Below are 27,221 nucleotides of genomic sequence, written 5' to 3'. Positions count from 1 at the left end.
GCCGAGCCCTAAGCTGGGTCTCTGCAGGCTCCCTCTGCAGCCTGCTCATTTTTGCCGCAGTTTTATTTCCTCTCCTAAGGTTCTCTTATCACTGTTCAAGGCTGTGGTGCTGCTTGAGGCTCTGGGTTTATTACCACAAGCGCTCTCCCATCTGCATTTGAGACATCGCATGTTCTGGCACACACCAGATGTGCGAGCCAGTGGTGGTGGCGCTGGAGCTGACACTTGTGGTGGTTCAGCACGGCGCTCCCAGCATCCCAAATACGAAATAACGCCAGGGGACGGCGCGACTGCACACGGGCAACCCTCAGAAACCACGCGAGAAACCCACCCAGCCGCGTGGGGGGGTGCAGGTGGAAGTCACGGAGAAGTCACAACACAGGGAGAGCAGCGCCCTAACACATCAGACACCCAGACAGAACGACAAGGCTCCTATTATAGATCTGTGTGTCAGCGTTTGAGTTCAGACGCTACCGAGGACGCCCCAAATCAAGGGGCTGCTTACCCACGTATCTGCCGCCGGGTTTGATGACGATAGCGCTGCGGCTGCGCGTCTCCTCCTCGGCCTGGGCCATGCTCTGCCTCGCCTTCTGGTACGAGTCGTCAGTAGCACACACGGTGATTTTGTCCTGGATGCTTCCAAGGCAATCCAAGTGGATATTGCCATTGCTGCAAGAGAAATGCAATGGGAAAACGATACTCCCGACACCGCGGACGGGGACGTCTGTACCGGTGAACAGCGGAGGCTGCGTTATCTGACTAACTGGGGGGGACAGAAGCTGAGAGGTGAACTGATTCTGCTGTGAGCGCCTCCTTACCCAGACACACACGCGCAAACGCATTAGAAAGGCTCTAAAAAGCAAGAACACATATTACATTTTGTTCAGGTTGGTTAGGGAAAAGATTCTACAGGAGATATATTAAAAATAAAATTAAAAAAAGGCTAGATTCGTGCTGTAGCTCACCTGGACACATACTGCTGGATGCAGTCAAAGCTCCCCTGGGGGCTGTCCTTGCCGATGTTGGAAAGATAAAACGTGAAGGTGCGCACCTCGGCCGGTCGATCGGGCCTCGGGATGGCGATGTGCTGCGGGAGGGAGACAGACAGCGGTCACTCGGGTGGCCCAGCTAACACACCATTCAGTGTTGCTGCCGTCTGTGTTTTGAGCCATTTACCCCATCCCAGTAAAGCACACGGGCGACTGTGGAGAGCGAGAAGGATCCAAATGAGCCAAACTACCTTACCAAAAGGTAAAGTAACATAGGTAAAGAGGTAAAGAGCAGTTAAAAGACAGTGTGTGTGTGATAGAACAGACCAGCTCGCTGCCTCGCAAAGCGGAGCCCGCAATCATCTTCCTCCAGGAATCTGACCCAGTTCTATTGATTCAGGCTCAGAACAGACGTGCCACCGCTGTTTATATCCAATGCAAAGCACTTGAGGCTCGTTTCTTTAGAATTAGTAATCCAGCACTAAACACGGGACACGCCAGGTCACTAGGTAGCATGCTTATTCTTTTTTAAGATATTATAATTCCATAAAGAGATTTCGTGGCTCACAGTCGAGTGTGACGCCGCTGCTAAATTAAATATTTAATCAAGCATTAAGCGTGCTCCGCAGCCAGCGATCCGCATTGTTTCTCTCCCCTCCAGCCATTCATTTTTCAACAGGGAAACTGCTTCCCCTCCACACTCGAGACCCGACATCAATCTCAGCGTCTGAGCTCTACTATCGCATCAATATTTGATAATTAAGACGGTTTCCAGACAACCAGGCAGAAGGAACACCGCCTTCGACCTATTTTAGGCTACGCTCTACCGCACGGATTTATATTTACCCAGATTGCCACATTTATGCGGGAAATACGCAGGGCCAGCAGAGCAGCTGGCGGGTTCCATGCCCCCAAAGAGCAGCGCGGGTACAAAGGTGTTTTCCCCTCCATCTCGGATGCAGAGCGGCCTGGACGCCCAGCACAGCTGGGTTAAACCGCAGGGGCGTTCTCAGAAGCGGCGAGAAACGCAACCTGTGCTGGTGCAGCTTCTTCCATTTCCCCTCCATACAAACCAGTTGTCCTCTGGCCAAACCTCCCCTTCTTTTGGAACGGTAAACCCAGAAACAGCGTGAGCAAGATGGGAGGATGAGCGACCCCCGCGCAGCCCTGCGATTCGGACCTGAAGGTATCTGGAGCGGATTTGGTGGCGATGTGGGTGTCGCTGAACCCCGTTATCACCCCGGCCAAACCTGCACCGCGGCCCCAAGCCCTTAATCAGCCCCAGCACCCTCTGCCCCCACCCATCCAGAGGGAATCAGCTTCTGCTCCCCAAGCGGCCGAGAACACACACGAAGTTCTGCGAACAGCAGACTGTGGGTACTCCGCACTTGGCACTGCTCACCCTGCAGTTCATGCGCTGGGGGAAACACAGCGGGTCTGTCCGCCTGTGGGTTTGTAAAATAAAGCCTGGAGGATGTCACCAAATCACAGATTCACATACGGGAACAACTTGTTTCTAGCTCCTCGTTTACCGTTGTAAAACAGCTGCTCCCGCAGCCCCGACTTCGGTGCTTTTTGGAGATCTCTGCGGCTTCTTCAAAGGACGTAAAAAGGAGCGAGAGAATCACTCGAGCGTGAAACGCCGCCCGGTCCCGTACTGAAAAGTGTAGCGCACGCAAACTGCCCGTTATCTAGGAATTATTTTTAGCTGAAACAGAAGGTTTCTCAAGCCACCAAATCAGCATGGTAACTGCTCCCAGGGAGCCCTAATTTTGGTGCCGAGTAACACACCAGTAACCATAGACACTTAAAAATAGCTCCGGACAGATGTGACTTCTGTTTTTGCTTCTTTCAAGTAACATTCATCTGCGGACGAGTCATTCTGAACGGCAATTTCACCTTCCTCTATTAATGCCCACACAAGTTCATCCCGAGAAAAAGGGGAAAACGTCACATTTTCCAATAACGTCAAGCTAAGACGTTTTTGTTCCTAAGAGTTGGGTTTATTAAAGCCGCGGGAACACGTGCATTAGGCAGCTGGAGGTCTTCTCCCCCAGCTCAGTTCTTCCTTTACTCCCCGGTCTCAGGTCCCCCCAGTGAACACCTGCAAATCTGACCCAAACTCATTCCCAACTCTGCAGAACTGTACAGAACCAGAAGCGCCTCCAGCCCTTCTCACAGAGTTACGCACGTCACCAACCAGCACCACTGTAACGCTTCAGTGCTCAAGCTCTTAAACTGATTTACATGCTATTTAAAACAGGCAAAACGCTCAAGACTCCACAGCAACTTACACGAGTATCCGTGAAAATCCAATTCGTGAGGAAAAACTAACAAACAGGTGCTAATAAACATCTAGATAGTCCCACTGCAGCAGCACAAAGCACGTTAATACTCTCTTAATTTTGACCTGGTTACTGATTATTACACAAATTATTGCGCTGAAAAAGGAATGAACAAAAGCAGCATCAGAGAATCCCAGAGTGTCAGGGGTTGAAGGGCCCTGGAAAGCTCATCCAGTGCAATCCCCGCATGGAGCAGGAACACCCAGCTGAGGTTCCACAGGAAGGGGTCCAGGCGGGTTTGAATGTCTGCAGAGAAGGAGACTCCACAACCCCCCTGGGCAGCCTGGGCCAGGCTCTGACACCCTCACCCCCAACAAGTTGCTTCTCCTCTTTCAGTGGAACCTCCTGTGTTCCAGTTTGCACCCATTGCCCCTTGTCCTGTCACTGGTTGTCACCGAGAAGAGCCTGGCTCCATCCTCCTGACACTGCCCCTTTCCATATTGATCCCCATGAATGAGTCCCCCCTCAGTCTCCTCTTCTCCAGCTCCAGAGCCCCAGCTCCCTCAGCCTTTCCTCACACGGGAGATGCTCCACTCCCTTCAGCATCTTGGTGGCTGCGCTGGGCTCTCTCCAGCAGTTCCCTGTCCTTCTGGAACTGAGGGGCCACAACTGGACACAAGATTCCAGGGGTGGTCTCCCCAGGGCAGAGCAGAGGGGCAGGAGAACCTCTCTGACCTACTGACCACCCCCTTCTAACCCACCCCAGGTCCCATTGGCTTCCTGGCCACAAGGGCCCAGTGCTGGCTCATGGTCACCCTGCTGTCCCCAGGACCCCCAGCTCCCTTTCCCCTACACTGCTCTCTAATAGGTCATTCCCCAGCTTACGCTGGAACCTGGGGTTGTTCCTGCCCAGATTCAAGACTCCACACTTGCCCTTGTTCTATTTCATTACATTTTTCCCTGCCCAGCTCTCCAGCCTGTCCAGGTCTCTGATGGCAGCACAGCTTCCAGTGTCACCCACTCCTCCCAGCTTGGTGCCACCAGCAAACTTGCTGACAGTCACTCTACTCCCTCACCCAAATCATTGATGAATATCTCTTGTTATGTCCTCATGTTTCCACCAAGCGCTGTGCCCATCACTGAACTTTCTGTGTCCTCGCTCTCCACAACAGCCTGGCCTTAAAAACCTGAATTTCCCCCCTGTGCATCGCTATGGATTGAGCGAGGTTAGAAAATAAAGAGAGGGAAAAGTTTTAACAGAGAGATAATCCACGCGATCAATGAGCAAACGCTCTTTCCTGGACCACGTGAGCTGCGTTATCTCTCGCTTTCGAGAAACCAGAGCATCGTTCTTTGAACAGGACAGACGTACAGAACAAACAGCTCATTCAGAGAGAGAACCTCCCAAGGAACCCACAGCCGAACTTACCCCTTGGCTTCCTTGGAACTGGATGACTGGCTTGGACGTCACAGCATCCTACAGAAAACGAGAAGCAGAAAAAGAAATAGATTAAAGAAATGGAAAGCGCCAACATTCACTGCAAAAAACCCTCAGCTTGATTCTTCACTTAGACTGTGTTTTGTAAAGGTTCAGGGAAATATATGTAATTTTGGAGAAAACACAAAACCTCTTGGAGTGCTGATTTCTACCTAGAAAAGGGAGAAAACTGTAACGCCACCAGAGGTTTGACAACTTTGCTCTAAAAAGCCATTAACCCTTGCTTTAGAAGGTCTGAGATAATCCCCAATGGGCCACATTCAGCTCTTCCTGAGCCCCAGACCCCATCCCAGGCTTCGCGGCGTCTCCGCAGCGCTTGGCAAGTCCTGAGTTAAACCGCGGATATTCCAGGGGAAAATTTATTGCAGTTCTAGGCCTGAGAACGCACTAAGCACATTTTTTCCAATAGAAAGCTGGCAACCCATTGGAAAAGCAAACGGCGACTTTATTGCAAAACCCTGTTACGTTGCCCATTTCAACAATTGCTCTCTTCCTCCTGCAAACTGAAAAAGCCCTGGAACGCGCTCAGGACAGAACCGCCGCTGAATTTCGGCCCTTTTGCTCCTGCACAGGTCGCAAAAGCTTCGGAACCCAAACTCGAGGGTTCAGCTGTAGGGAAAGAAGTAACGCACGCAATTTGAGCCACGCTAGAGAAGATTTTAGCTCTTAAATTTCAGGTGAACTGCGGCTGTGTTGGGTTTGTTTCCCGAGTCACGTAAAACACTAAAACACACCAAAAGCGCCCTCCTGCAGCAGCTGCGGCACCACACGATCCCACCGGGAACAACCTGCAACCGGGGAGAAACGGCGTTCAGAGCCAACACGAATACACGCGAGACGCTTTGCATGGGAAAAGCGCCAACAGGAGGTCCAAAGTGCACAGGGTGCGTTGTACCGGGCTCTTTGTGCGATGATTCTCGCACCCCCGGCTTTCCCGAGATCCCATTGCTCTCCCGGGATCACACACAAGAGTTAACAGCTTGAGAGCCCATTGAGTTTATCATCTCCCATAAAAGCTTTCAGCCCAGAAGTGAAGGATCTGAGCCGCAACAAACCAACGTTAACAACAAAAAACTCACTAGCAAGAACACATCGCTCTAGCACAGATGAATAAGCTCATACCGAGCCACGGAGGATTTTAAAAGCCAATGTGATTTAACCTAAATTATTAGGAGATATTCAGCAAAAATACGCTTGGAGCTGGCAGCACTCGCTGTGCGTTACAGAGCGAGTTTTACAGACCCGGAACAACCTTTATAAAGAAGCAATGGGCAGCATCTCGCCCTCCGCGCGGCGATCGGTGGATTCCTTGAGTGCCACGACACCGCATACCACAGCGCGATGCTCATGGCGTGTCAGCGTGTACCGCACAGCCCGGCCAACAACCCACCCCGCAGGCTCCAGCGAACAAGCATTCGAAACATTAAAAAAATTTGGATTGAAGAAATAAAAGAATAAGATCCGAATGTGGATCTTTGACGGCTTGCGGGAAGCGTGCTGGAAAATGACTTCAGTGGAATAAGAAGGTAATGTGGAGAATGCAGGGAGAACAGGGAGGTGGTAACAATACAAAAGCACTGCTACACGGATCAGGACAAGTTTAATGACGATTTATAAATTCCCTCATCCAAACGGTTTGGAGGCAGATGTGCAATCGCAAGCTTAGAAAGGAGCGTTTGTGTGAGCTCAGTGGCAAAGTCCAGCTCCGTCTCCCCGGATCTCCACGTGTGCCGGGGGTGTGACCGGGGTCGGGCAGCGGGACCGCGGGGACACGCGGGTACCGGGGTTCCCTGTGTGGGGAGAGGGTCCCCCCATGGCCCCCCCTGCTGAGACCCAGCTCCTCAGCACAGGGCACTGGGGAAGGAGCAACACGCACACCCCGACCTAATTAAGGACAGGAATTAAAGCACTTTTACTACACAAAATTAAATTTCTTTGTGGACACCTTCATTCAGAATAAAAGCAAGCGGATGAATTAAGCTGCACCAAATTAAAACCTTATTGCGATTTGTATCTTCAGTTTATTTGGATTAAGTTTCCTGGGGCGGATAAACCTCAATTTTAAAGAGTTCTTGTTGCCATTTCCAAAAATCCCTCTGTCATCTAAAAACTCACACGACTCTTCTTCCTTAGGGATGTCCAGACAGTGAAATCCCTCCACTACTGCTCCCTAGAAATGCCATCCCACCACCTTTCCTGGGAACAAGGTCTCTTCCTTTTTCCCCCTTTCCTTCTAATTAAAGCCCTCATTTCCTAGGCCAGGACTGAGGTGCTGCTGCAGGTCCAGCTCTGCCCTCCCCAGAGCACAAAACCCCCAGGGCTCAGTCAGTTTTGGTGTATTAAGGGTGTTGATGAAGTTTCACCTTCGTGATCAATTAAGAAGCAAAACAAGACGGATCCATATGAGACTCCCCGTGTTTAACAACAGCTACTGGAAGCTGCTTAAGGACAAAGACAAAAACCTGAGCGAGAAAACAACGGTTCGAGTATTTCCAAGCAGGCACCCGTGAGCTGCGCAGGTTTCCTGCTGCTGGGTACCAGATGTTCAGCTCTGCCGAGGATGCTCGTCCGGAACGGGGACAGCGCGGGTGACGAGGTCCGAGCACAACGAGCAGCGTGGGGCCGAGAGTAATTGATTTCAGAGCTCTGCGGATGCTAGGAGCGAGCAAAGGCGCTTTAAACACACCTAAAGCGTGTGAGTTATGTCTGCCTGGTGCTCGCTATTGTTTCAACTAAAGGTTTCCTGACGCAGGGTGAGCGGTTGGCAAACGGTCACGATGGCCTCGCTGTCTGCCAGGTCCTGCAAAGGAGCTCTAAGAGAACGCGTCAAGCTTCCTCCGTCTTACCGTAAGAGAAAACGGAGCGTCTGCAAGTGGAAAGTCCTTCCTGCAGTCGGACCGAGCGTGCCCCAGAGCTCTGCGGGAGTCACCTCCGCAGCAACAGCCAAACTGCACATCCGCGGAACAGTCAACGGGGTTGGTCAAGCACCACTTCCCCTTGGTGAAGCCACACTCACTGCCCCTAAGGCCCCTCTTATCCCTGATGGGTCTTGAGACGGCACCAAGGAGAAGCCATTCCACCGCTTTCCCAGGGATGGAGGTGACGCTGACCGGTTTATGGTCCCCGAGTCCTCCTTCTTGGCCTTTTTGAAGACTGGAGTGACACAGGACCAGAAAGGACACTTGAAACCCTTCAGTTCAATAAGCAGTTGGAAACCTCCCCGTTTCTTCAGGGAAAGACAGATAATTAGAGAATACGTGGTTTCGAGAAGTTCTGTTATGCATTTACTGGAATTCAGACTAGAGGCAGCGTTATACGGAAAATATTTGCTTATGCTCGGGCTCGGTGTATTTGTCCGTTTTCTTGAATGTTCGGAGTCACAAACGCCGAGCAAACAGAGCAAATGAAAGCTTCCCCTTATTTATGTTGGAACAAGGGGATTCTTTTCAGAATTGAAAACCTTCTTGCAAACATTTAAAATTAGCAGCAAGAATCCCAATAAACAGACAGGGAAACTCTCACACGGGGCCAACCCCCCCGGCGGTGCCGAGCGGATGTTCCCGACCGTCACGTGCAATCCCGGCCAGGTAAAGCTCTTAAATACAGTGAGAACAAACAAACGGCTTCAAAGCCATCAAGCTCAGACTCGCTAAGACCCCAAACTCAACGTTCTTCTTTCATTCTTTGGTTGGATCCCAATCCGTGGGCACTCAGTTCAAGCAGAGAAAACGCGTCCTGCACACCCGCACAGAACCAAGAGAACCTATCTCCGCTTATATTGTTATTTTAAAAGCGCCACGCAGACTGAGGAGTAAAACGGAGCAGATTTACCCAGCGTCTCGTTGTGACAGACTCACAAGAGACAGCTCAGAGTCCCAAAGTTCATTAGCGGCAAGAGGTATAAATCCTGGGGGAAATAAACACCGCTGGATATACCCACAACAGCTCCAGCGACGCGGGGTGAAGGTTCCTGGCCGTCAATTAACCAGAGAACCACTCCACAAAGAGCTCTCCCGGGACACCCCACTTTTCCAAGGCCTGTATTTACCTCTTACCAGAAACACAGCACCAAAGCCTCCTGAATATTCTCTTTTATGTCCCGTCTATGACTTAGGGAAATAAAACACAATCTCCACCCGCGATTGAAGGCCCTGCAATAACGCCGTTTGAAGTCGAGGACACCGAGAGGCTGCAGGGACTGGGAAATTACAGATCCTGTATAATTTCTGTGGACCTCCCAGACCTTTTTCTGCTACATCAGCCCCAGAGTCAAGCTGCTGGTTCTGCTGCTCCAACACAACGTTCTCAGCGTCTAAATCCAGAACTTTGAAGGAAAAGCTTAAGTTTCTGCTTAAGAGAGGTGCCAGTGGCCTCTGGGACAACACTAACAGAAATATCTGTTTGGGGCAGGAGCTTTTAATACAACTAATCTTTGAAAAAATGTGGGTTTTATGAAGCTTTAAGAGCTGGCGATTCACCAATTACTCTGCGAACTATAGTTTGTATTTATTATAATCTACCATTTCCCTACTATGCATTAATGGACGCGTATTATCGCTGTAGTATTAAGGTGCCCACAAATCCCAGACATGACACAGTACAAGCGGCGATAGAAAGGCAGAAAGCTTGTACATAGGTCTGAATGCTAAGCTGTACATTGGAAACTTTTAAACTGCAAAACATCTTGGCTCCCTGGGTTGGAATTGCTCCATTTTAAGTGGGTTATTACAGCACAAACGTCACTTCCTCGGAGTTTAACCCTCCAGGGTCAAAACCCAAGAGTGTCCCTATAGGACGGAAAACAGGTTTTATGAAAAGCGTTGGCTTAAAAACACCCAAACCCGACATCGGTGAAACTGCGGCCAAGCTACAGAATTTCAACATCCGCAGCTCCTCGTTAAGAAGCATCAAAATTTTCCATCGTTTCACAATCTGAGCATCAAACCCACTGGAAATACAGAAAACGCCGCCTTTGAGTAAGTTCAGAGAGCAAGACACACCATTCCAGCTGAAAAAAAAGCAGCGTAGCCTAATTCGAACGCTTTGTGCCTGCAACGTAAAGCACAAACCTCGGTCCCCAGGCAGACAATAGCTTGTATCAGCAGAGCGGGACGCAATTAAACGCCACCGTCATCAAGATGTCAGCGCAGGGCAGGAGCGCTGAGCCTGCTCCTCACGCACCGTGGGCCCCGAGCGCCCTAATCCACGCCAAACACACCTTCCCAGTCAAACGCAACAGGGCTGGTCGTGTATTAACTTGGAAACGTAGAGCGAAGGGACTGAGCAGCGCCCAGGTGCCAGAAACGTCTGATTTAAGAGAGGAGGTGTGAGAGCGGTCCCAGCTTTCCAAGCCCCCCCGTCCTCCTGTCCGTCCTGAGGATGAAGCCCCCCGGTGGGCCTTTGAAACCCCCCCCCAGCACCAGCCACCCGACCCCAACCCAACTCACCCCGGGGATGTTTTACCCACCGGGTGTGTTCAGTTTTACACCCAGCAAAATTTCTGCATTTCAACTTGGTTTCTGGATGCACCTCAAAAGAGCCTTCGCTTCCCAGCGCGGAACCAAACGGTGTTTGTTCCCGACCGTGTGCTTACAAAAATAAACCTTTCCATTCCAAAAAGAACAGATGCGTCTGACACAAAATGCGGTGCTCTGATCACCTCCAACAGCAGAGCACAAACCTTGCAAAAGGTGGCTGAAAAACCCCGGGCAAAGTGCACACCGCTCGCCATCCCCAAGCTGAGGGATGGGAGGTTTCCACTAAAGTCGCACACACATGCAATTCAGGCAATGCCTGCAGGAGGACAATTAAAAGGATGCTCAATTCTGTAGAGAAAAGTGTTGTCACTTGGTTTCGAGTTTGCTCTGATTGCTGTAGAGCGGGTGACCTTGTTTGGCCAGCAAACCCATCGCATCCATCCTTCCCACCAGCAGGAACCACCAAGCGACTCCTCACAACCCCTATTCCTAAGTGTCCACCGCAATGCAAACAGGGGAACGCTTTTGAGAGCGCCGAGACGGAGACAGCGTGTTTCTGCAGTAAACAGGAACAAGGCCACGACCCGAAGCGGCAGCAGGAGAGGCTGCGAGGACGCCCCGGCCCATCCGCGGGGAGGACGCGCGGTTTGTTGTTGCAGACAAGGGCTCTGGGGCTTCCGGAGGACACGGAGCAGCGAACCCAAGGCGTCTCCAGAGAAGGGCTCACCTGGCAGGGACGGCTCCGCAGAACTCGGCCTCACCGGGGAATCCACCCCCGGGACCGCTTCCCAACGGCGCAACGCTCCTTTTCTTATCCGGTGTTTTTTATCTTCGCTTTTGCGGGAGTCCAGGGAGATCCACTCATTAAGCCAGCAAGAGAAGCAATAAAGTCTCAACCCTTTACACCAGACTGCCGGGAGAGCTGAAGGACCGTTAGCTGGAGTTTCATCATCAAACTCCCACCAATTTTACTATGAACAAGACAGAGCTACTCTGGGAGGATTTACTGTCCAACCCCCACAATTTCCAAAGGCTTTTTGGGGGAAAAAAGGCACTTTTGCATCCCTGTGTCCAGTACAGCCGTCCAAAGCAGCCTGGTCGTCAACTGAAAATACATCTATCATGAAAGAATTAGCACAACACAAGACATCGTGACCATTTTCTCGTGCAAAACCCACAGCAGGTCTCCTTCGCTCCACGCAAAACGCCGAGTGGTTTGATACAATTATTGGATGTCTGAGAAGGAAGTTTCGTTTTCTTGCTGTTGGATTTCCCGCGTTCGTCACTCGTCGCAAAAGGGCCTTCCAGCCCCTCAATGAAACTGAGAAGCGGGAGCCCTCCAAGCTATTTTCGTTAATTAGTGCTGCGTTCCTGAAGCAGAGCTGCGCACACAGCTGAACATCCTCACCTTCCTCCCCGGGTCTCATCCTCCTCAACCCAACGCTCACGACAGAGGCTCAAGAACCAGAGATCAGCAAAACCCCGCACAAACGGTTCTTTTACTACCGTTTTCCTGAAGGGGTTTTTCCTCCGTAACTCGGGCTAAAAGCATTAGAAGGTAAAACATAAAACAAGTTGAAACAACACTTCCCAAAGCGCTCACACAGGTAACGCCGCGCTGGCAAATCCACCGCAACGACTTCAGCGCAAACCTCGAAACAAGCTCCGTTGTTTCATTATTCATAAGGAACTGAACGGAGTTTGGGCAGAAGTCATTTTATGCGAAATTAACACATCCCAAAGCCCGCCCCTTTGCAAAAACAGCACCCCTACAGCCATGGGCTTAAACGGGAGGAAAAAGTGGTTTAAATGTAAACCAATCAGTTGGAATTCCGGTCTATTCGTATGGGCTGAGGCTGTTCCTGTGTCCCGGAGCAGCGCCGCGGATCCTTCAGCGCGGATAAACCTGGGAGCAGCGCCAACCACCGCACTGCACCTTACAGACAGGGGGAAAAGGAAGGGCAATACCGGTATTGCTGAGGTGCAGGCGAAGGAAAGCAAACCCGCTCAGATTAGTTTTCTGAACACGCGGATCTGCTTTGAAATGGTTTTCAACAAGAAACACGATTCCAAAGACATTTCCTGTTCTGCCTCCATACGCTGGAAACACCAATAAGTGCGATAATTACTAAATATTCTCTTCAGAGAAGTTCAGTAGAGCAGCTTCAACATCACATTTGCATTACAAGACAATTTAGAGGGACCTCAGCCTGGCAAGAATCCCATTTAGCCTCCAAACTCCCAGGATAAGCATCTCCTGCATGCAGCGCTGCCTGTTTTGCAGCGGGGTTTTATTGCAGCGGGGTTTTATTGCAGATCTCAGCTGATCTTGTTACATTGGGAAAGGACTGAAAAAAAAAACCCACCCAAACAAACCAAACAAAAACTGGCAGAAGGAAACTGAATCATCCGAAATTCCCAACTCTGCGAAAGGTGAACAGCAGTTCTGGTTTTCCCTAAAGGCTTTACTTAACAGATTTACGAGCCAAGAATCATTAAGGGGTTTTAGATTTGCTCAGATTAATATTTTAAGAGCCATTCCTCTAGTACAAGGTGCCTTGAACGAAGGTTTCTGTGCTGCCTCTGAAGGAACATCCAGCGAGACCTGGAGAGCTGGGCAGGGAAACATTGAATGAAATAGAACAAGGGCAAGTGTGGAGTCTTGAATCTGGGCAGGAACAACCCCAGGTTCCAGTGTAAGTCAGGGAATGAGCTATTAGAGAGCAGTGTAGGGGAAAGGGAGCTGGGGGTCCTGGGGACAGCAGGGTGAGCATGAGCCAGCACTGGGCCCTTGTGGGCAGGAAGGCCAATGGTACCTGGGGTGGGTTAGAAGGGGTGGTCAGTAGGTCAGAGAGGTTCTCCTGCCCCTCTGCTCTGCCCTGGGGAGACCACACCTGGAATCTTGTGTCCAGTTGTGGCCCCTCAGCTCCAGAAGGACAGGGAACTGCTGGAGAGAGTCCAGCGCAGCCACCAAGATGCTGAAGGGAGAGGAGCATCTCCCTTATGAAGAAAGGCTTGGCTTTCTTGGCTCGCCCTCATCTGTCTTAGAAACGTGTGCCATGAGAGCACATCTCAGACAACTCCCCCTTCTATCACAAATAAGATTTCCATAACTGATTCAAACAGCCAAGCGCTCCCATTCGAGGCCAAGAGCCGTGCTCGAAGTGATGCAAAGTGACAACAGGACCCGATTCAGAGTCCACACTTGTCCCATTTGCCCCACCAGAATTTTTCCTTGTGTGACCTTATATCAAGAATTTCACCTCTGGGTTGAAACTCCTCTTATCTGTGAAACGCAACTCGTATTTCCGGGGTGGTACATGGAGACGTGGCCACTTCATCCGGTATTTTCTGGGGATGGCTCAGGTCTGTGAGCAAAATCTGGCACCCAAAACCCACGGGTGTCCAACCCAGGAGTCCTCCCATCCTAGAATGGGTTCAAGAGCAGCAGGGACACCCAAGGAAAGAAAATATAGTGTATTAAGAACAGCTGAATAAAACAACTTGCCATGCTGGAAGACTTTTGAGATGACAGCTCAGGCAGAATGTAAAACCCACAACCTTCAAGCTATATTGAAAAGTAAGAATTCATTTAAACCCCACTTATGCCGGAATGTGTGAGTATTCCAATACTGCTAGCTAGCTCCAAGTCTGCCTAAAAGGAGTGAGGATGCTCTTAAATTACACCAGGTGGATTTCAATGAATGCTGAGGCACTTGGTGCCTTCAAGCACCATTCCAGCAATGGTCTTATAAAACGCTGAATGGTACAGTCAGCCAGAACGCTCGGTTGAAATCAATAGCTTAAATGACTTCCACCATACCCACTTTACTGGGCCCCTCACCAGTCTGCGCCTTTCCAATTACTTTAATTTTTTATATATGTTTTTAAGCTATTTTTCTTTCACCCATCAGGTTAAAGAGACACTCGAGACAAAGAGAAGCTAAAAAAACTGCCAGCAAACGTACAGATAGGATTTGGGGGGGGAAATAACCTGTCAGCTTGGCATCTTAGCATTATATGTAACAAATGGAGAATTCACCTTTTCGGACCCAATCGAGGTAGCCAAGATGCTCTCTGGAGCAGTTCTACCAGCTCTCCTATGCCAGGTTGCTCGTGAAGAGCAAGGCGAGACATTTAATACATTAAAAATTAAAGCAAGCGATTGAATGCGGAGCAACACGGGGTTACAACTTATAAAACAGGAACAGTGAAATATCAGGAGCTGACGGTGGTTTCTGACCTAGTTTTGACTGGAGAGCAGTCAAAGGCCGGGCAGACTGAGCGAGGCTGAAGGGGCTGAAATTCCAGTACTGGGGAACGGGCCGGCGCTGGGAACCCTCAGACATTCAAACGACCAGCGAAGCCTCCCAGAGAACGAGCAATTCAAGATTCAAGAGCTTTAGAGCAACATCAAGTGACATCCAGGGATGGGAGGTTTCAGTAGGACGGTGCCGAAATAAGAGCGTTGAGGACCTTGCTGAGCGGTGGCTACAGGGCGGGGAGAACAAGGCTGGGAGATCATCTCAACAGGGGAAGAAATCGCTTTAAAAACCAGCACGTGCGTATCTTCTGAAGACGCTTTAGTGGCTTTTCTTCTGGGAGCTGTCAGACACCTGTTTGTATAACGAGAAAAATCAAAAGCCAAGTGAAACCGGCAAGGATTCGGGTACCATGGGCTACACGGAGACACAGGGGGGTCGGTGCGGAAAAGAAGAGCGACCCCATCCCAATAATCTGGTCGTGTCTCTCCCTCCTGCCCTAGAGCCGAACGTATTTCAGCCAGCAGCTCCGCGCAGGTTTTAAGCCTCATTAAGAAGCTGTAAGTTGCTGGCTTGACGTGTCAGATTTTTTAAATGACCTTTGTACCGAGAGCAGCGTTACCAAGCTGCTAAGAACAGGGGGAAAAAAGAAATCGGTTTCCATGATTAGGAGAGGTACGTTCGGGCTGTTTGCATTTATTTCGGTTCAAAAAACCCCACCTGTCAGCAAGGCGAGCCATAACGAGCCAGCAGCTCTCTCTGAAGGGCAGCGGTGACGCAGCGGCACTGTTGGCCGTTCCTAACGTCGCACTTATCACACAAAGTAAACAGGAGCCACTATCAGTTAATGAACAACACAACCCCGAGGCTGAATTTTAAAGAGCGTTTTCCCCACTGCAATCTTTTAATGAAAACACAGCGGCTCTAACTCACCCAATTTGCTTACAAAAGTCTGATTTATTTTAGGACACATGAAGACACCGGGGCTGATTCACTTGCTTTTGTGCTTATACGATGGCTTAAACGAGCTGCTGAAACATCAGCGTGATCCTTATCTTCCGCACAGCTCTACCACTTTTCTTGCAAGAGAGAAATATAGAAAGGCGATTTAGAGATGGGATTGACTAACTTGTTCAACCATCCCCGCACAATCTCATCCAACACACACCGGGAGCCCAGGAAAACAAGCCTGGACCAGTTTGCTCCGTGTGCCCGGCTCTGTCCTATTGGCACTTGAAGCGTAATTACCAGTCTGCTGAAGTTCTACTTAAGACAATCTTCAGATGTTCTTCATGGAGCCACAGCCAGCCCTGCTGGAAAAGGTGACAATAAAACACAGGCAGATGCTAAAGCCAGGATGGGACAGGACAGCCAGGATGCTGAAGGAACCACAAAGAAATCCAAGCACCAACACCTCCGAGCCAGAGCGGCCTCCAAGGCTAAAGGAAGATGCTCATACAGCTTTTTTGGCTTTCAGGTAACCAGAGGTGCTCCAATGCTCAGTGGGACTCTGGGGACACAACCCAACAGAAATTCAATAGTCAAGACAGATATCACTGATGTTTCCTCCCATCTCCCAGCGATCATCACCAGCATCAGGTTTTTCCACCTCCCTTATGAAGAAAGGCTGAGGGAGCTGGGTCTCTTTAGTTTGGAAAAGAGGAGACTGAGGGGTGACCTTATTAATGTTTATAGATATATAAAGGGTGAGTGTCAGGAGGATGGAGCCAGGCTCTTCTGGGTGGCAAACAATGATAGGACAAGGGGCAATGGGTTCAAACTGGAACACAGGAGGTTGCACTGAAACAGGAGAAGAAACTTGTTCATGGTGAGGGTGTCAGAGCCTGGCCCGGGCTGCCCAGGGAGGCTGTGGAGTCTCCTTCTCTGCAGACATTCAAACCCGCCTGGACCCCTTCCTGTGGAACCTCAGCTGGGTGTTCCTGCTCCGGGGGGATTGCACTGGATGAGCTTTCCAGGTCCCTTCCAATCCCAAACATCCTGCGATACTGTGGGAAGCTGCCCATGAAAAAACCCATCTGAAAGCATCAAATGAGACAATCCCACTGGGTCTTGTACCCCAGCGTGTTACGTACCCCTGCTCACACACCATTTTCCAGGGCACTCGCCCGAAGAAGCCACCACCGCGTTAAACCAGGTGCTCCCTCCGCTCAGCGCGCAGCACAGACCCCGCACTGTTCCCGCGGCGGCTGTGTTTGCTCTGCTGGTAACAAACCCGCTCCAAAAATACAGCGACAAACAGCAGAAGAAAGAACGCACTCTTCTGAACTGGCAAAATTTACCTCAAAAATTAAAAAAAAAAAAAAAGCAAAGCAGATATTTCTTTGCTCCCTGCAAGGCCACCTGTGAAAGTTCAGGTCACAATGGGTTCCAAAAATGAACACGACAATTTTTCAGATAAGAACAGTAAAAACAAACCACCTCTGCTGAGTAAATAGAGACTGACCACAGAGCTGCAAAAAGCCTCCTGGGGTCGGGCCTGAAAGCCCCAAGAGACTTCATACATTGAGTTTGAGAATCGCTCTCCCGCCGGTGCGTCGAGGCAGCCCAGCTAACTCACACATGCGAAAGCGGCGGTGTGGTCGCTTCACTGTCTGACCGGAATTTTGGGGCTAAATATAACAATCCGCCCAACTTGTAGTTCGCCAAAGTGTTTTGCTTCCTTAGCTGGGCCCATCTGAGGTTGGACTAGAATACAAGTGCGTCTCTTCCTGCTCTCAGCGTTCATAAATTCAGTCTTAATGACACGTGAAAGGCCTTTATATTGAGTTAAATGGCCTTAATTGTATGAGAGCACTAAAAGTCGCAGCAAGATGCAGGCAGCACCTACATCAGACCCAACTCCAGCGCAAACGACTGCAGAGGTTCAGCAGAAAGGTCGGGAAAAGGCACCTGACACTATCCCCTCAAACCTTCTAGGTAATAAATCTATTTTTCCCCCTTCATGGTGAAAAACCCCAGAAGAGAGCGTTCTAGATTTTAATGCAGCAACCGCCGCTGCACCGTTTTAATGCATCAAGAACAAAGTCCTAAAAATGTTTGCCATCCGCTTTAATCACCGCTACGCTCCACGTCAACTAAAGTGCCCATTTCAAACAGGTCTAAGATATCCCATTCATGCTCACAAAGGTTAAGTGTGTTTTACTTTATCCTTTATCCGTTACCACCTCCCCCTTCCCATTTCCACGTCTCTAAAGATTAAACAACAAGCCGCTTCCTTAGCAAAGCTGCGTGTTTCAGGGTCTCCATCAGCTCGGGTCGGCTCCTCCGCTCCAAGCTGGGGGAGCTGCTTTCGTACATACACCTGCTCATTATTCTTTTAGAAAAAACATGGGTTTATTTCTGGAATAAGGGGGAGAATTGGCAGCTATTCGTTATATACATCAAGACCACCTCCGAGGTGCACAGGACCCATCCTCACCTCTTCAATGGCATCAGGGAACACGGACCCACTAACACCGGGAGCATTTCGGGTCTTAGAGCAGGAAAAGCAAACAGGGCACATCCAGCAACTTCTCTATTGAAAACTGCTGACTGCCAAGAGCACATCACCTTTAGTTACCTGTGTGCTTGTTTTTAGTATTGAGCATCTATGGGGAGCTCACGGACAGGACCCCCGCGCCCCCATCAAAGCACAGCTGCTTCGGCGAGCCCGCCGCGGGCAAACGGGGAGCAAGGTCATTGTCACAGGTGTCACCAAGAGCACTCTGCAAAAGAAATTGGCCAGCAGAGCTCCTACGCACTTCTTAAGAGACTATTTATGGGAGCAGAAGTGGTTCTTAATTCTGCGAGAAGCAGCGGCGGAGGTCACGGTGTGAGCTGAACACCCCGTGAAGAGCAAGCAGGTGCTGTCGGTGTTTTCAAAAATTAGTCTGTTTTAATGACACGGGAGCCGTCACTTCAGAGCCGAGTCCCGCTCGGCCCAGTCTGCCGACAGACGAGGTGAAGAAACCCGGTGCCACGGCTCCCGACCGGCCTCACCTCCTCCCCGGCTCCAGTCGGTTTTATAGCAGTTTCACCCTGATTCATGAGCTCACGCCTTCGTTTTGGGCCGGCGTGCTAAAGCCCCACGAGTCAGGGACTTAATGAGTTGCTGCGACTTAATCAGGCCTGCCACACCACACCCCCGGCCAGCGGCCGCGCAGGGAACGACTTCAAAGGGCCAGGAGAGCTCGCTGTCCCTGCCAGCCAGGGCTGCTCCCTCCTCCCGCTCCCGGAGGAAAGGTGAGCCCGGCGAGAGCCGACTCACTCGCCTTATACGGCTTCCAAGGCACAATTTCCGCTTGCCCAAGCTCAGGCAGGGTGGAAAAATTCGCTTCCTTGCTACTCCGCCCATCGCGGGGCTCTGAAAAGCGTCCACTGAGTCCTGGAGCTGAAAGGGATGGAAGAATTTAGAGCGATGTTTGCACGGAGCTCGGCTCGCTGGAAGAGGCAGAGCCAGGGTTTTGGCAATGAGCTGGATCACCTCAAACACCGCGGGGAAACGGGAGCCGGGGAGCCGGTACACGGGCACAGATACATAGCGAGGTTCTAACCACAGCCTTGATTCTCCGTGTGCCATATGACCAATTTTTCTTGCTATTCAGATGCACTTAAGCCTTTTAAATTTCATGGTAGCAAGCTTTACGAGTTAATTAGGAGGTGGGAACATTATCTCCTTTTGCCGATTTATCCGTAATACACTTTACTATAAACCAGGAGTTTTGTTTTCAGAATCAAATGGATCCAGTCCCAGCTCAGGTCTACACTATTTTCTGCTACTTCTTCTGGTTGCTGTTGGTGTTACTGGGGCCTGTTCTACCTCCTGGTCCCAGTGAGTTGATGTGATCCAGGTCTGTGTCTCCATCAGCTTCTCCGAGCATCACGGAGAAACCCTCAGACTCACCAAACACGAGCAAACCCCTGTTCATTGAACAGAAATGGCTCGTCTGTGCTTCCGTCCGCAAGTCACCAAATGGTAGAGCCCAGCTCATCCCCACGCAGACTCGCTCAGAGGAGAGAAAAAGTGGTGGTAAAAGAGCTCAAAAAACCCAAGTTCTGCCAGTTCCCTTGTTCCTGTCTTTTTGGGGACTGGGAAAGACAGAAACACAGCCCATTTGACTTTCTCATAGAACCCAGGAGCCAAAAACAACTTAAATCAGCGCCGGAGCTGGAAAGGTACAACAAAACTCACACAAACATAAAGTCTAGACACTGAAATGTGGAAATATGATTCAAATAACCACAACTGGCACATAACGTATTGATTGCAGCCCATCACAGAACAGGCCTTCAGTGGGTAAGAATATAGAAGGACGATTAAATTAGCATCTTTCACCTCAGTTTTAGAAAATACAGCTCCTTTGGGCACAGCGGTGTGGATTGAGCTCGTGTTTCTTCCATCCTGCTGGGCTTTTAAGCGACACGTCTGGCCTTGCTAAATAATGACAATGAGCTCAGAGCATCCTCGCAGCGCCGACGCGGCGCGCGAGCGGAACCGCCGCTCTTACCAAAGCGCGGCCTATCAGCCAAACTACGCGGGGCTCGGAAACACCCGAGCCAAGCAGTCAAGAGGATGTTTGTCCTGATGAAATCTAAATACTACAAAGGTCTGGGCGACTGGGTGCTTCCAGGAAGCTCCATAGGGTGTCGTTAACCCCTGTTGGTGTGGTTTGGGATGGGGGCCGAAGTCAGCGGTACATCTCAAGCCTTTCCTTGCGGTGTTATGCACAGATCCATCCTTCACGACGCTGGATCCATCACTGTCCCCGCGCTGAGCTGCTTTCCTGCAGAGCTGACACCCCAGGACTGTGCCCACAGCCTCCCTGGACGGCTGCACGTTCTGCACATGAGAAAGAGCAACTGGTGGTGGCCACTGGCCTGAATATACCCTGGAAACTAAACCAGCTTGGTTTTCCACGAACGCCTTGGGCTAAAGTCTTCTCTCCTGCCTAACACAAGCCAAGAGAAGCTCTGCGGAGACAGAGAGCGGAGGGTTAACAGCGGCGGGATGGCACCGGCTCAGGGGACACTGGGGGGGCAGTGAAGTCACCTCACGCTCACAAGCGCGACCTCCTTTTGAGTTAAACAAATGCCGGTTTCTTTAAATTAAAAAAAGGCACTAGTCCAATGTAAAGAAAGGAGAGACCAAGTGCATGGAGAAGTGTTTTTTCTAGGCTGGCTCTCTGCTGGAGCAGTGCAGAAAGGATTAGGTTCTGGAAGCAGGGACACACATGCTGCAAAGCATGCTGAGGGGTTATCACGCTCTTTATTACAGCGATTCTTCGGAAAAAAACCACAACAACAAAACCCTAAACAGCCAAAAGGCAACACCAGGTTACCATGGTGTGCAAAAGTTGCCTTATGTACATGGGATGTTTCTAAGCAACACATGAGCTACTACAGAAAACTCTTCTTATCGGCAAATCCAAGCTCCTTTCCTGGATAATGCATCTAGGTCAAGCTAAGACACGCTGGAGGTAGAAGCCTGGTTTTGGTGATGTCTCCTCTGTACCCACCCTGTACAAAATATTAACATAGTTCAGCTTATCAGGCTTTTTTTAATGATTATTATTTCGTTAGTGTCGAGTTCACTCCAGATAATGGCTCCTCCAGAAACAGCATTAACCTTCATTATTCAGAGGTAACTCGATCTCAAGCTCCCTGACACGATGATACCGAGCTGATGACCACTTCTCCTCCCCCAACCTCGCCTCTCACACCCCAAAACTCAAATAAACCAGGAAATCCCAGGAGCGTGTTCACAAATCGGGGTTATCTGGCACAGGATCCCAGCCACACGGTGCCTCCCCAAAGCCTGCGCGAACCAGCCCCTCCATCCATTCAAACGCATTCTCCTGTGCATTAGCAGCAAAACCCCTAAGTCAGCCAAAACGTATTCTTCTCCCATGGATTAGCTGGCACAAATCAGCGCAAGACTGACGCATGCAGTCTGTCCCTTCCCTTTTTTCAGCGTGCACAAACACCAGGGATTTGGAGACGCTTGACAAGTTTACAAGTCACAGGCAGAAGCGGCGTTTAAACTGTTTGAGATGCGCAAACCGGTCGGGAGATAACGCGTTCATTTATCAGCGAGACCTCAAATGCTTTTTCAAACAAAACCTCCCCTCCCTCACCAAGTCACCGCGGCTCTCCTGCCATCCCAGCCGTCGGCACCGTGCGAGTGAACTATTTCAACAGCCGCCGTCCCTCTGCCAAGCAGCACGATGACAAAAACCAACTCGACAGGACCGAGCACTTCAGAGAAAACTGATGAATATGTTGGAGGATGAGGCGCGGGGCTCCTTGAGCTGCCCGGTGCACTCGAGGTGGGGCCTGCTGGCCAGGGAAGAGGTAAAAATGAAATTAAGATAGTTTTTCTTTCTCCCTTTGCTGCTGTTTAAGTGGAATAAGAAACCAAGCGTTGAATGTGCTGAAAGGGAGCAAAGGTAATGAGCACAACTGCCAGGATCCAGCTGCTAGAGCTGCTGACACAAGGGCCAAAACTCCACTTGCGCAGCTTAAAATAATAGAACCCAGCCTCAGAAATGTTATCTAAGGGGTTAATCTTCAAGCTTGCTTGCCCTGGTATTGCTAACGAGCAAAACCTTCATAATGCCCAAATTAAACTTCTCCAATTAATGGTGGTGTATGATTTGTTGATAAAAAGCAGATCACGTTGGCCATGAGGATCCTGTGACAAACTTTCTGTTCTCCCCGGCACGCCGATGATGGGACCCACTTCTGCACTCCGCTACCACCAGCGTAAAAAACAGGCATAATGGGTTTATAATTTGCCACCGAATCCCATAGCAACTGTACGTCACTTTAGATGTAAATTACAGACGATTCTTTCCCGTGCAATTTGAAAACTATAGAGATGAATCTATAATTTGAGCAGATCCAAATGGTATATGGTCGGGAGAAAAAGCTACCCTAAATAATTGAAAGGGAACTGCCACAGGCCAAACCATTCCTCGCGCAGGACGTGAAACGTCTCTTTGTCCCCTTCCTCCGAATGGGAGGCGCCACGTTCGGGTCAGCGAGGAGCACGGAGAAGGAGCCGAGCGGTTCAGCGTGTTCTGCATATCCTGTCCCATTTCTGCTGATCACACGGGGCCGTACGTGTACAGCGAGTTTCCTCTGCAGCCACCCTCCTCCGAGACTCATTGAGTCATGTCCCCGACTCATGCTCCCGATGTCGTAAGAGCTTCAATTTTGACAGGCTACAGCATCAGTGAATTAATAGGACAGGAAAAAACAGGTTACGGGAAAGGAGGAATGATGCAAAAAGCTCTAAGATAATTCGATGAATTTTGATTCGAAAGCCGGATTGTTCTTTCTGCTCCTGACACCTGCAAGCAGCTTTCAATTCCCAGCTCAGCACGAATACGCATTACCCTAAAGACCCTGTAATGACAGCAGGAGCCTTCATTTTGTATTTCGTGCTTTAAACACAGCAAGATGAAGGCACCTACAACAACCTGCTCCAAAGCCCAAGTCTGAATAAGTTCTTTCAATAAGCAGCAGCTCCAAGTGGGGGGTTTGACCCCAACCTCTGAGAAAGAACTTCTGTCACGGTCCGTTTAAGCACAGAAGGATGACTTGGGAAGCCACGTCTGTCAGACCACGGTTCCAAAACTCAGTTGAGCCCGTGGAGCACAGGGGAAACGTGCTTCGGTTATCTCGGCTTAGCCCCCAATAAATATTTGTGCATCTGCCAAAGTTCACCGGTGAATCAACCGGTGGCTTTGGTTCAAAATACCCCGGGTAGGGGGACAAGGGGAGCGGAGGCACCGTCCGGCCGCTGCACCGCACGCTGAGCGAAGCGGGGATGCTACAAACCTCTTCATGTCCTCCTAAAATCACCAGGCTCCCAGGCAAGCCAGGCCTAGGGCTGGCACTACAGTTAGGCCAGCGTTTAACCCACAAATCACAGGAAAAGGTGTGCAACCGCAGTCGCGCTGTTCGTTATCAAATGACAATCCATCATTCGAGCTCACCAGCACCGTTCCTCAAGCCACAAAGAGTTTTTAAATAAATACACGAAAGTTGGGAAATTCCCAGGTAGGAGTTCCAGGAACAGCCCTAACGCCGTGCACGGTGTACGTGCCATGGGCACCAACGCCACGTTAGCGGGAGGAGAGGGACCAACAGCCCCGCGACACCTGGGTCTGCCACGGGGTGTTTTAAATCCTGCATTCAGACTTCTGTGGACCCAAAAACCCTCATGATGTTGCTAAAAACAAACCCCAAAACAAGGGTGTGAAAAGAAAAGGATGAATGGCATGCATGGAGATGTATTAGCGAGGATGGATACAACGTCTTGATAAAGAACGAAAGAGGAAAATAAGGCAGGTGCATGAGTTCCCTCGTACCTCGACACAGACCAGAAGAGATGGGGAAAAGCCATAACTTGCCTTTTTTTGGGGGTGGGAGGCCTGAAGAGTGTGTACACACACCCGAAGGGAACACAGTGAACTGCAAGCTAATAGGGAATTAACCTCCTTGGAGAAGCAGGAGTTGTTTTGGGCTGACACACCGGCCCGGCTCCATTTCATCAGCGGACAAACTGACTCGGGCCACATTTTCCAGCGCTCGGCCTTTGGCTGCGGAGCTCGGCGCCCGGGGTTTCACAACCCAGGGAAGCGGCTTCGGGGGCAGCAAGTTTCACAAGGAGCTGCTGGGTGACATCTTAAAGCATCCCCTACAAAGCCGGTGTTACTTTTAAGGCTCTTATTTCTTTCAGGTGAGTGCAGAGGAGAAATAAATCCTTGTAAGGACTGCGTGCCCTGTGCTTCTTCAGCAGCAGCTCCACGTTCTCCATGCACAATGCAGCAGTTGGACACCAACGTGCAGACACCCAACCATAATCTTCACCAGAACGCAGACAATTTAGCAGAGACTCAAGCGGGAGAGACCCGAGAAGACAAATATCTTGTTTCTCCACAGTCCTGCTGCCCGATGCGCACATGGTTCAGCTCCACAGCGCGAACGCAACTGCTCTGGCACAGGGGACACTCAAAACAAATGGCAGCTTGCCCGGCTGGGTGATCATTTTTGGATTATGTAATCCCAATACATTATTATTAGACCAAGAACAAACTCCAGCGAGCAACTGAAGACATTACCCGGCCTGTTCTGGCAAAGGGACAAGGGACTTGTCGCAGGAATCGCACCGACGTGCCGTCCCGGTGCATAAAACAGGTCAGACTGCACACATGTCAGACTTCAGGTAACACAAACAACAGTATTGGATTCCAAGCCATTATACATATTACACAACGCTGCCGTCAGTTATACCGCATTTAAAAACCAAACCGAGCAGAAGAAGCCTTAGCAAGTTTTTTCCATTTACCTACTGCAGCCCCAAATTAAATCAGAGCCGGGACTGGACAAACACAGCTCCGAAGGTGTGTTATAAAGTCGCTTCTTGGCATGGCCGCGGCCGAGCGCTTCAGAGGAAGCTGAGACGTTCAACAAGCTGGAGAAACTGTTTATAGAACAAATGCAGAATGAGCATATGTGTTTAATAGCCCACTAATTGTTGCGTTATTCACTGTACAAACAAGCGAGCTCTTCTGCCCTTATCCCTTCCTGCCCATTTAATCACCAGTAGCCTTTGACTATTTCTCTTTTGGGTGGCGGTGAAGGAAGCAAAGTTCATTAGTGGCCGTTGGCCACCAAACAATCCAGAGACCAGACTTCATTTAGAAAATAAACATCACTATTCATGTGTGACACGGACTCAGAATAGCTTCCCAAAATATTTAACACAGCTGCCTGTAGTCTTCCTACTCTCCCAACTCCAAAAGAAAAGACTTTCCTAATATACAGAACAGCATTTACTCGGATTTTTTGCTTTTTCTTTGGAGAAAAAGCCACTCTGTCTACCCAAGGCACTTATTGCTACTGACTTCTCATAATGCTGATAAACACTCATTAAAATACAAGTTGATAAACCCTGGTACAGTAATTACCTTCGTCCTCACACAGAGCTTGCCCAATTCAGTGATGTGATGTAACCAACACCCTAAATTAAAAATAGTGTTGTGACAACATATGGTTTATCCTACAGAAGCTGGCAGGCAGGACGCTCCTAATGACAAACGGGTTGGGTTCCCAGCTTCCCCAGCTCCCTGGCAAGGTGAGGAGACAGATACGCTGGGGATCAGAGGCGGAAAGAAGAGAAAAGAAAATGAAATTACAATAAACAGGCCAGCTTTGGACCCCGCGCCGGGCCACCCTGCGGACAGACGCCGAGCGCTGCCATTATTCTTTATTTTCGTGACTATTCAAGCTCTCTGGACGCATTTCAAGGAAATATCTCGGAAAAGACAATCTGGAAATTTCAAATTACAGCCCAGCCCGAACCTGCCCCCCCCCACCTAAGGGAGCCGAGCACCGGACCGGGGCGGGGGGGACACAAGAGGTGCCCCGGTGGGGGTGGCAGCGGGGAAGGGACCCCCCCCGTGCGCGATGGCAGCACCGGGGGTGGGACCCCCCCCCAGCGGGACACGGCCCCGCGATGAGCCCGGCCCCCCGGGCCCTGGGAACCCACGTCACGCACACGGGGGGGACCGCACCCGCTCACACGGTCACCGTGGGGGGAGGGGGGACACCGACGTCCCTTGTACCCCTCCCCAGCCACCCCCCGCTGTCTCCCAGACCCCTATCGGTGGGGCACCGAGAGCCCTTCCCCCCCCGGCATCTACCGGGGGGCGGCACCGAGATCTCGGCTCCCCGGTCACCCACCGGGGGGGACACTGGGGTCCCCCCAACAGCTACCGAGGGGTTCACCGACACCCCCCGACCCCCCTCAGGCACTTAGCGGGGAATCACGACCCCTCCCCAGTCACACACCGCGGGGGGGCCCTCAAACACCCCCGGGGGGAACACGGGGCGTTCCCGGGGGGGCACAGCGGGAGCCCTCCCGTGTCCCTCAGGCACCCAACAGCGCGATCGGCGCCCGCCCCGGTTCCCTCACGCAGAAAGGGGGGCCGGGAACCCCCACATCCCCTCGCCGGGGAGGGCCTCACACCGACCGACCCCTCTCCCCATTTCCCCGCCACACACCCGGCAGCGGCAGGACCGGGTTCCCCAGCCCCGCTCCGCCCTTCCCCCGGTGCCAACCCCGCCAGTGCTGCCCGCGGGGCTCCGGCCGGGGCCTCGTGGCGGCCACCCCCCTCCCGCCGCGGGGCCGTGCCCACCGCCCCACGCCCCTACCTTACAGGCCTGGTAGCTCTCGAAGGCGCGCAGGGCGCTCTCCGTGAGCTTGACGTGGAAGACGGAGACGCGGGTGCCGCGGCCGAGGCGGCCGCAGGACAGCCCGTACCCGCGCTCCGCCTGCAGCGCCGCCATCTTGGGACCGTCTCCCCCTCCGCGCCTGGGCCGCCGGGGCCTCCCGCCGCCGCCACGCCCCCTTATACATTATTCATGAGCCGCCCGCCTGTCGCTCCGCCAACCCCGCCCACCCGGGGCGCCTGTTGCTGGGGCGAGGAGGTGGGCAACGCGCGCTCCCATTGGCCAGGCCACGCCGGCCGCCGCGGCGGATTGGGAGATGTGTGGAGGAGGCGGGGATATGCAAATAAGCGCCGCGGGGCATGGCGGGGAGGGTGGTTTGGTGCAGCCTGGAGCACCCGCGGAGGGGGCGGCGGGGCAACCCCGGTCCCCGGGCACAACCCCCGGGCACGGCCTGGGGGACCCTGGAGTCC

The 27,221-nt window shown here is 51.3% G+C and overlaps 2 protein-coding genes across 3 annotated transcripts in view; one reads left to right on the top strand and one right to left on the bottom strand.

The window, feature by feature from the left end:
• The window catches only part of ELL (elongation factor for RNA polymerase II), a 47,509-nt gene extending 20,601 nt beyond the window's left edge, over window positions 1-26,908 (bottom strand). The window contains exons 1-4 of the mRNA XM_065858392.2: window positions 26,734-26,908; window positions 4,704-4,751; window positions 966-1,087; window positions 506-669 (exon numbers count right to left, since the gene is read on the bottom strand). Coding sequence (XP_065714464.1) covers window positions 506-669; window positions 966-1,087; window positions 4,704-4,751; window positions 26,734-26,868 — 469 coding nt within the window. The 5' untranslated portion in view covers window positions 26,869-26,908. The remainder of the gene's footprint in view (window positions 1-505; window positions 670-965; window positions 1,088-4,703; window positions 4,752-26,733) is intronic.
• UBA52 (ubiquitin A-52 residue ribosomal protein fusion product 1) overlaps window positions 1-27,221 on the top strand; it is a 103,894-nt gene that overhangs the window by 66,832 nt on the left and 9,841 nt on the right. The gene's annotated exons all lie outside the window — the stretch shown is intronic.

This window comes from Patagioenas fasciata, chromosome 27 (assembly GCF_037038585.1).
Source record: "Patagioenas fasciata isolate bPatFas1 chromosome 27, bPatFas1.hap1, whole genome shotgun sequence".
Lineage (NCBI taxonomy): Eukaryota > Metazoa > Chordata > Aves > Columbiformes > Columbidae > Patagioenas > Patagioenas fasciata.
Note: the sequence above shows the minus strand (reverse complement) of the source record. Positions and strands in the feature narration are given on the sequence as shown.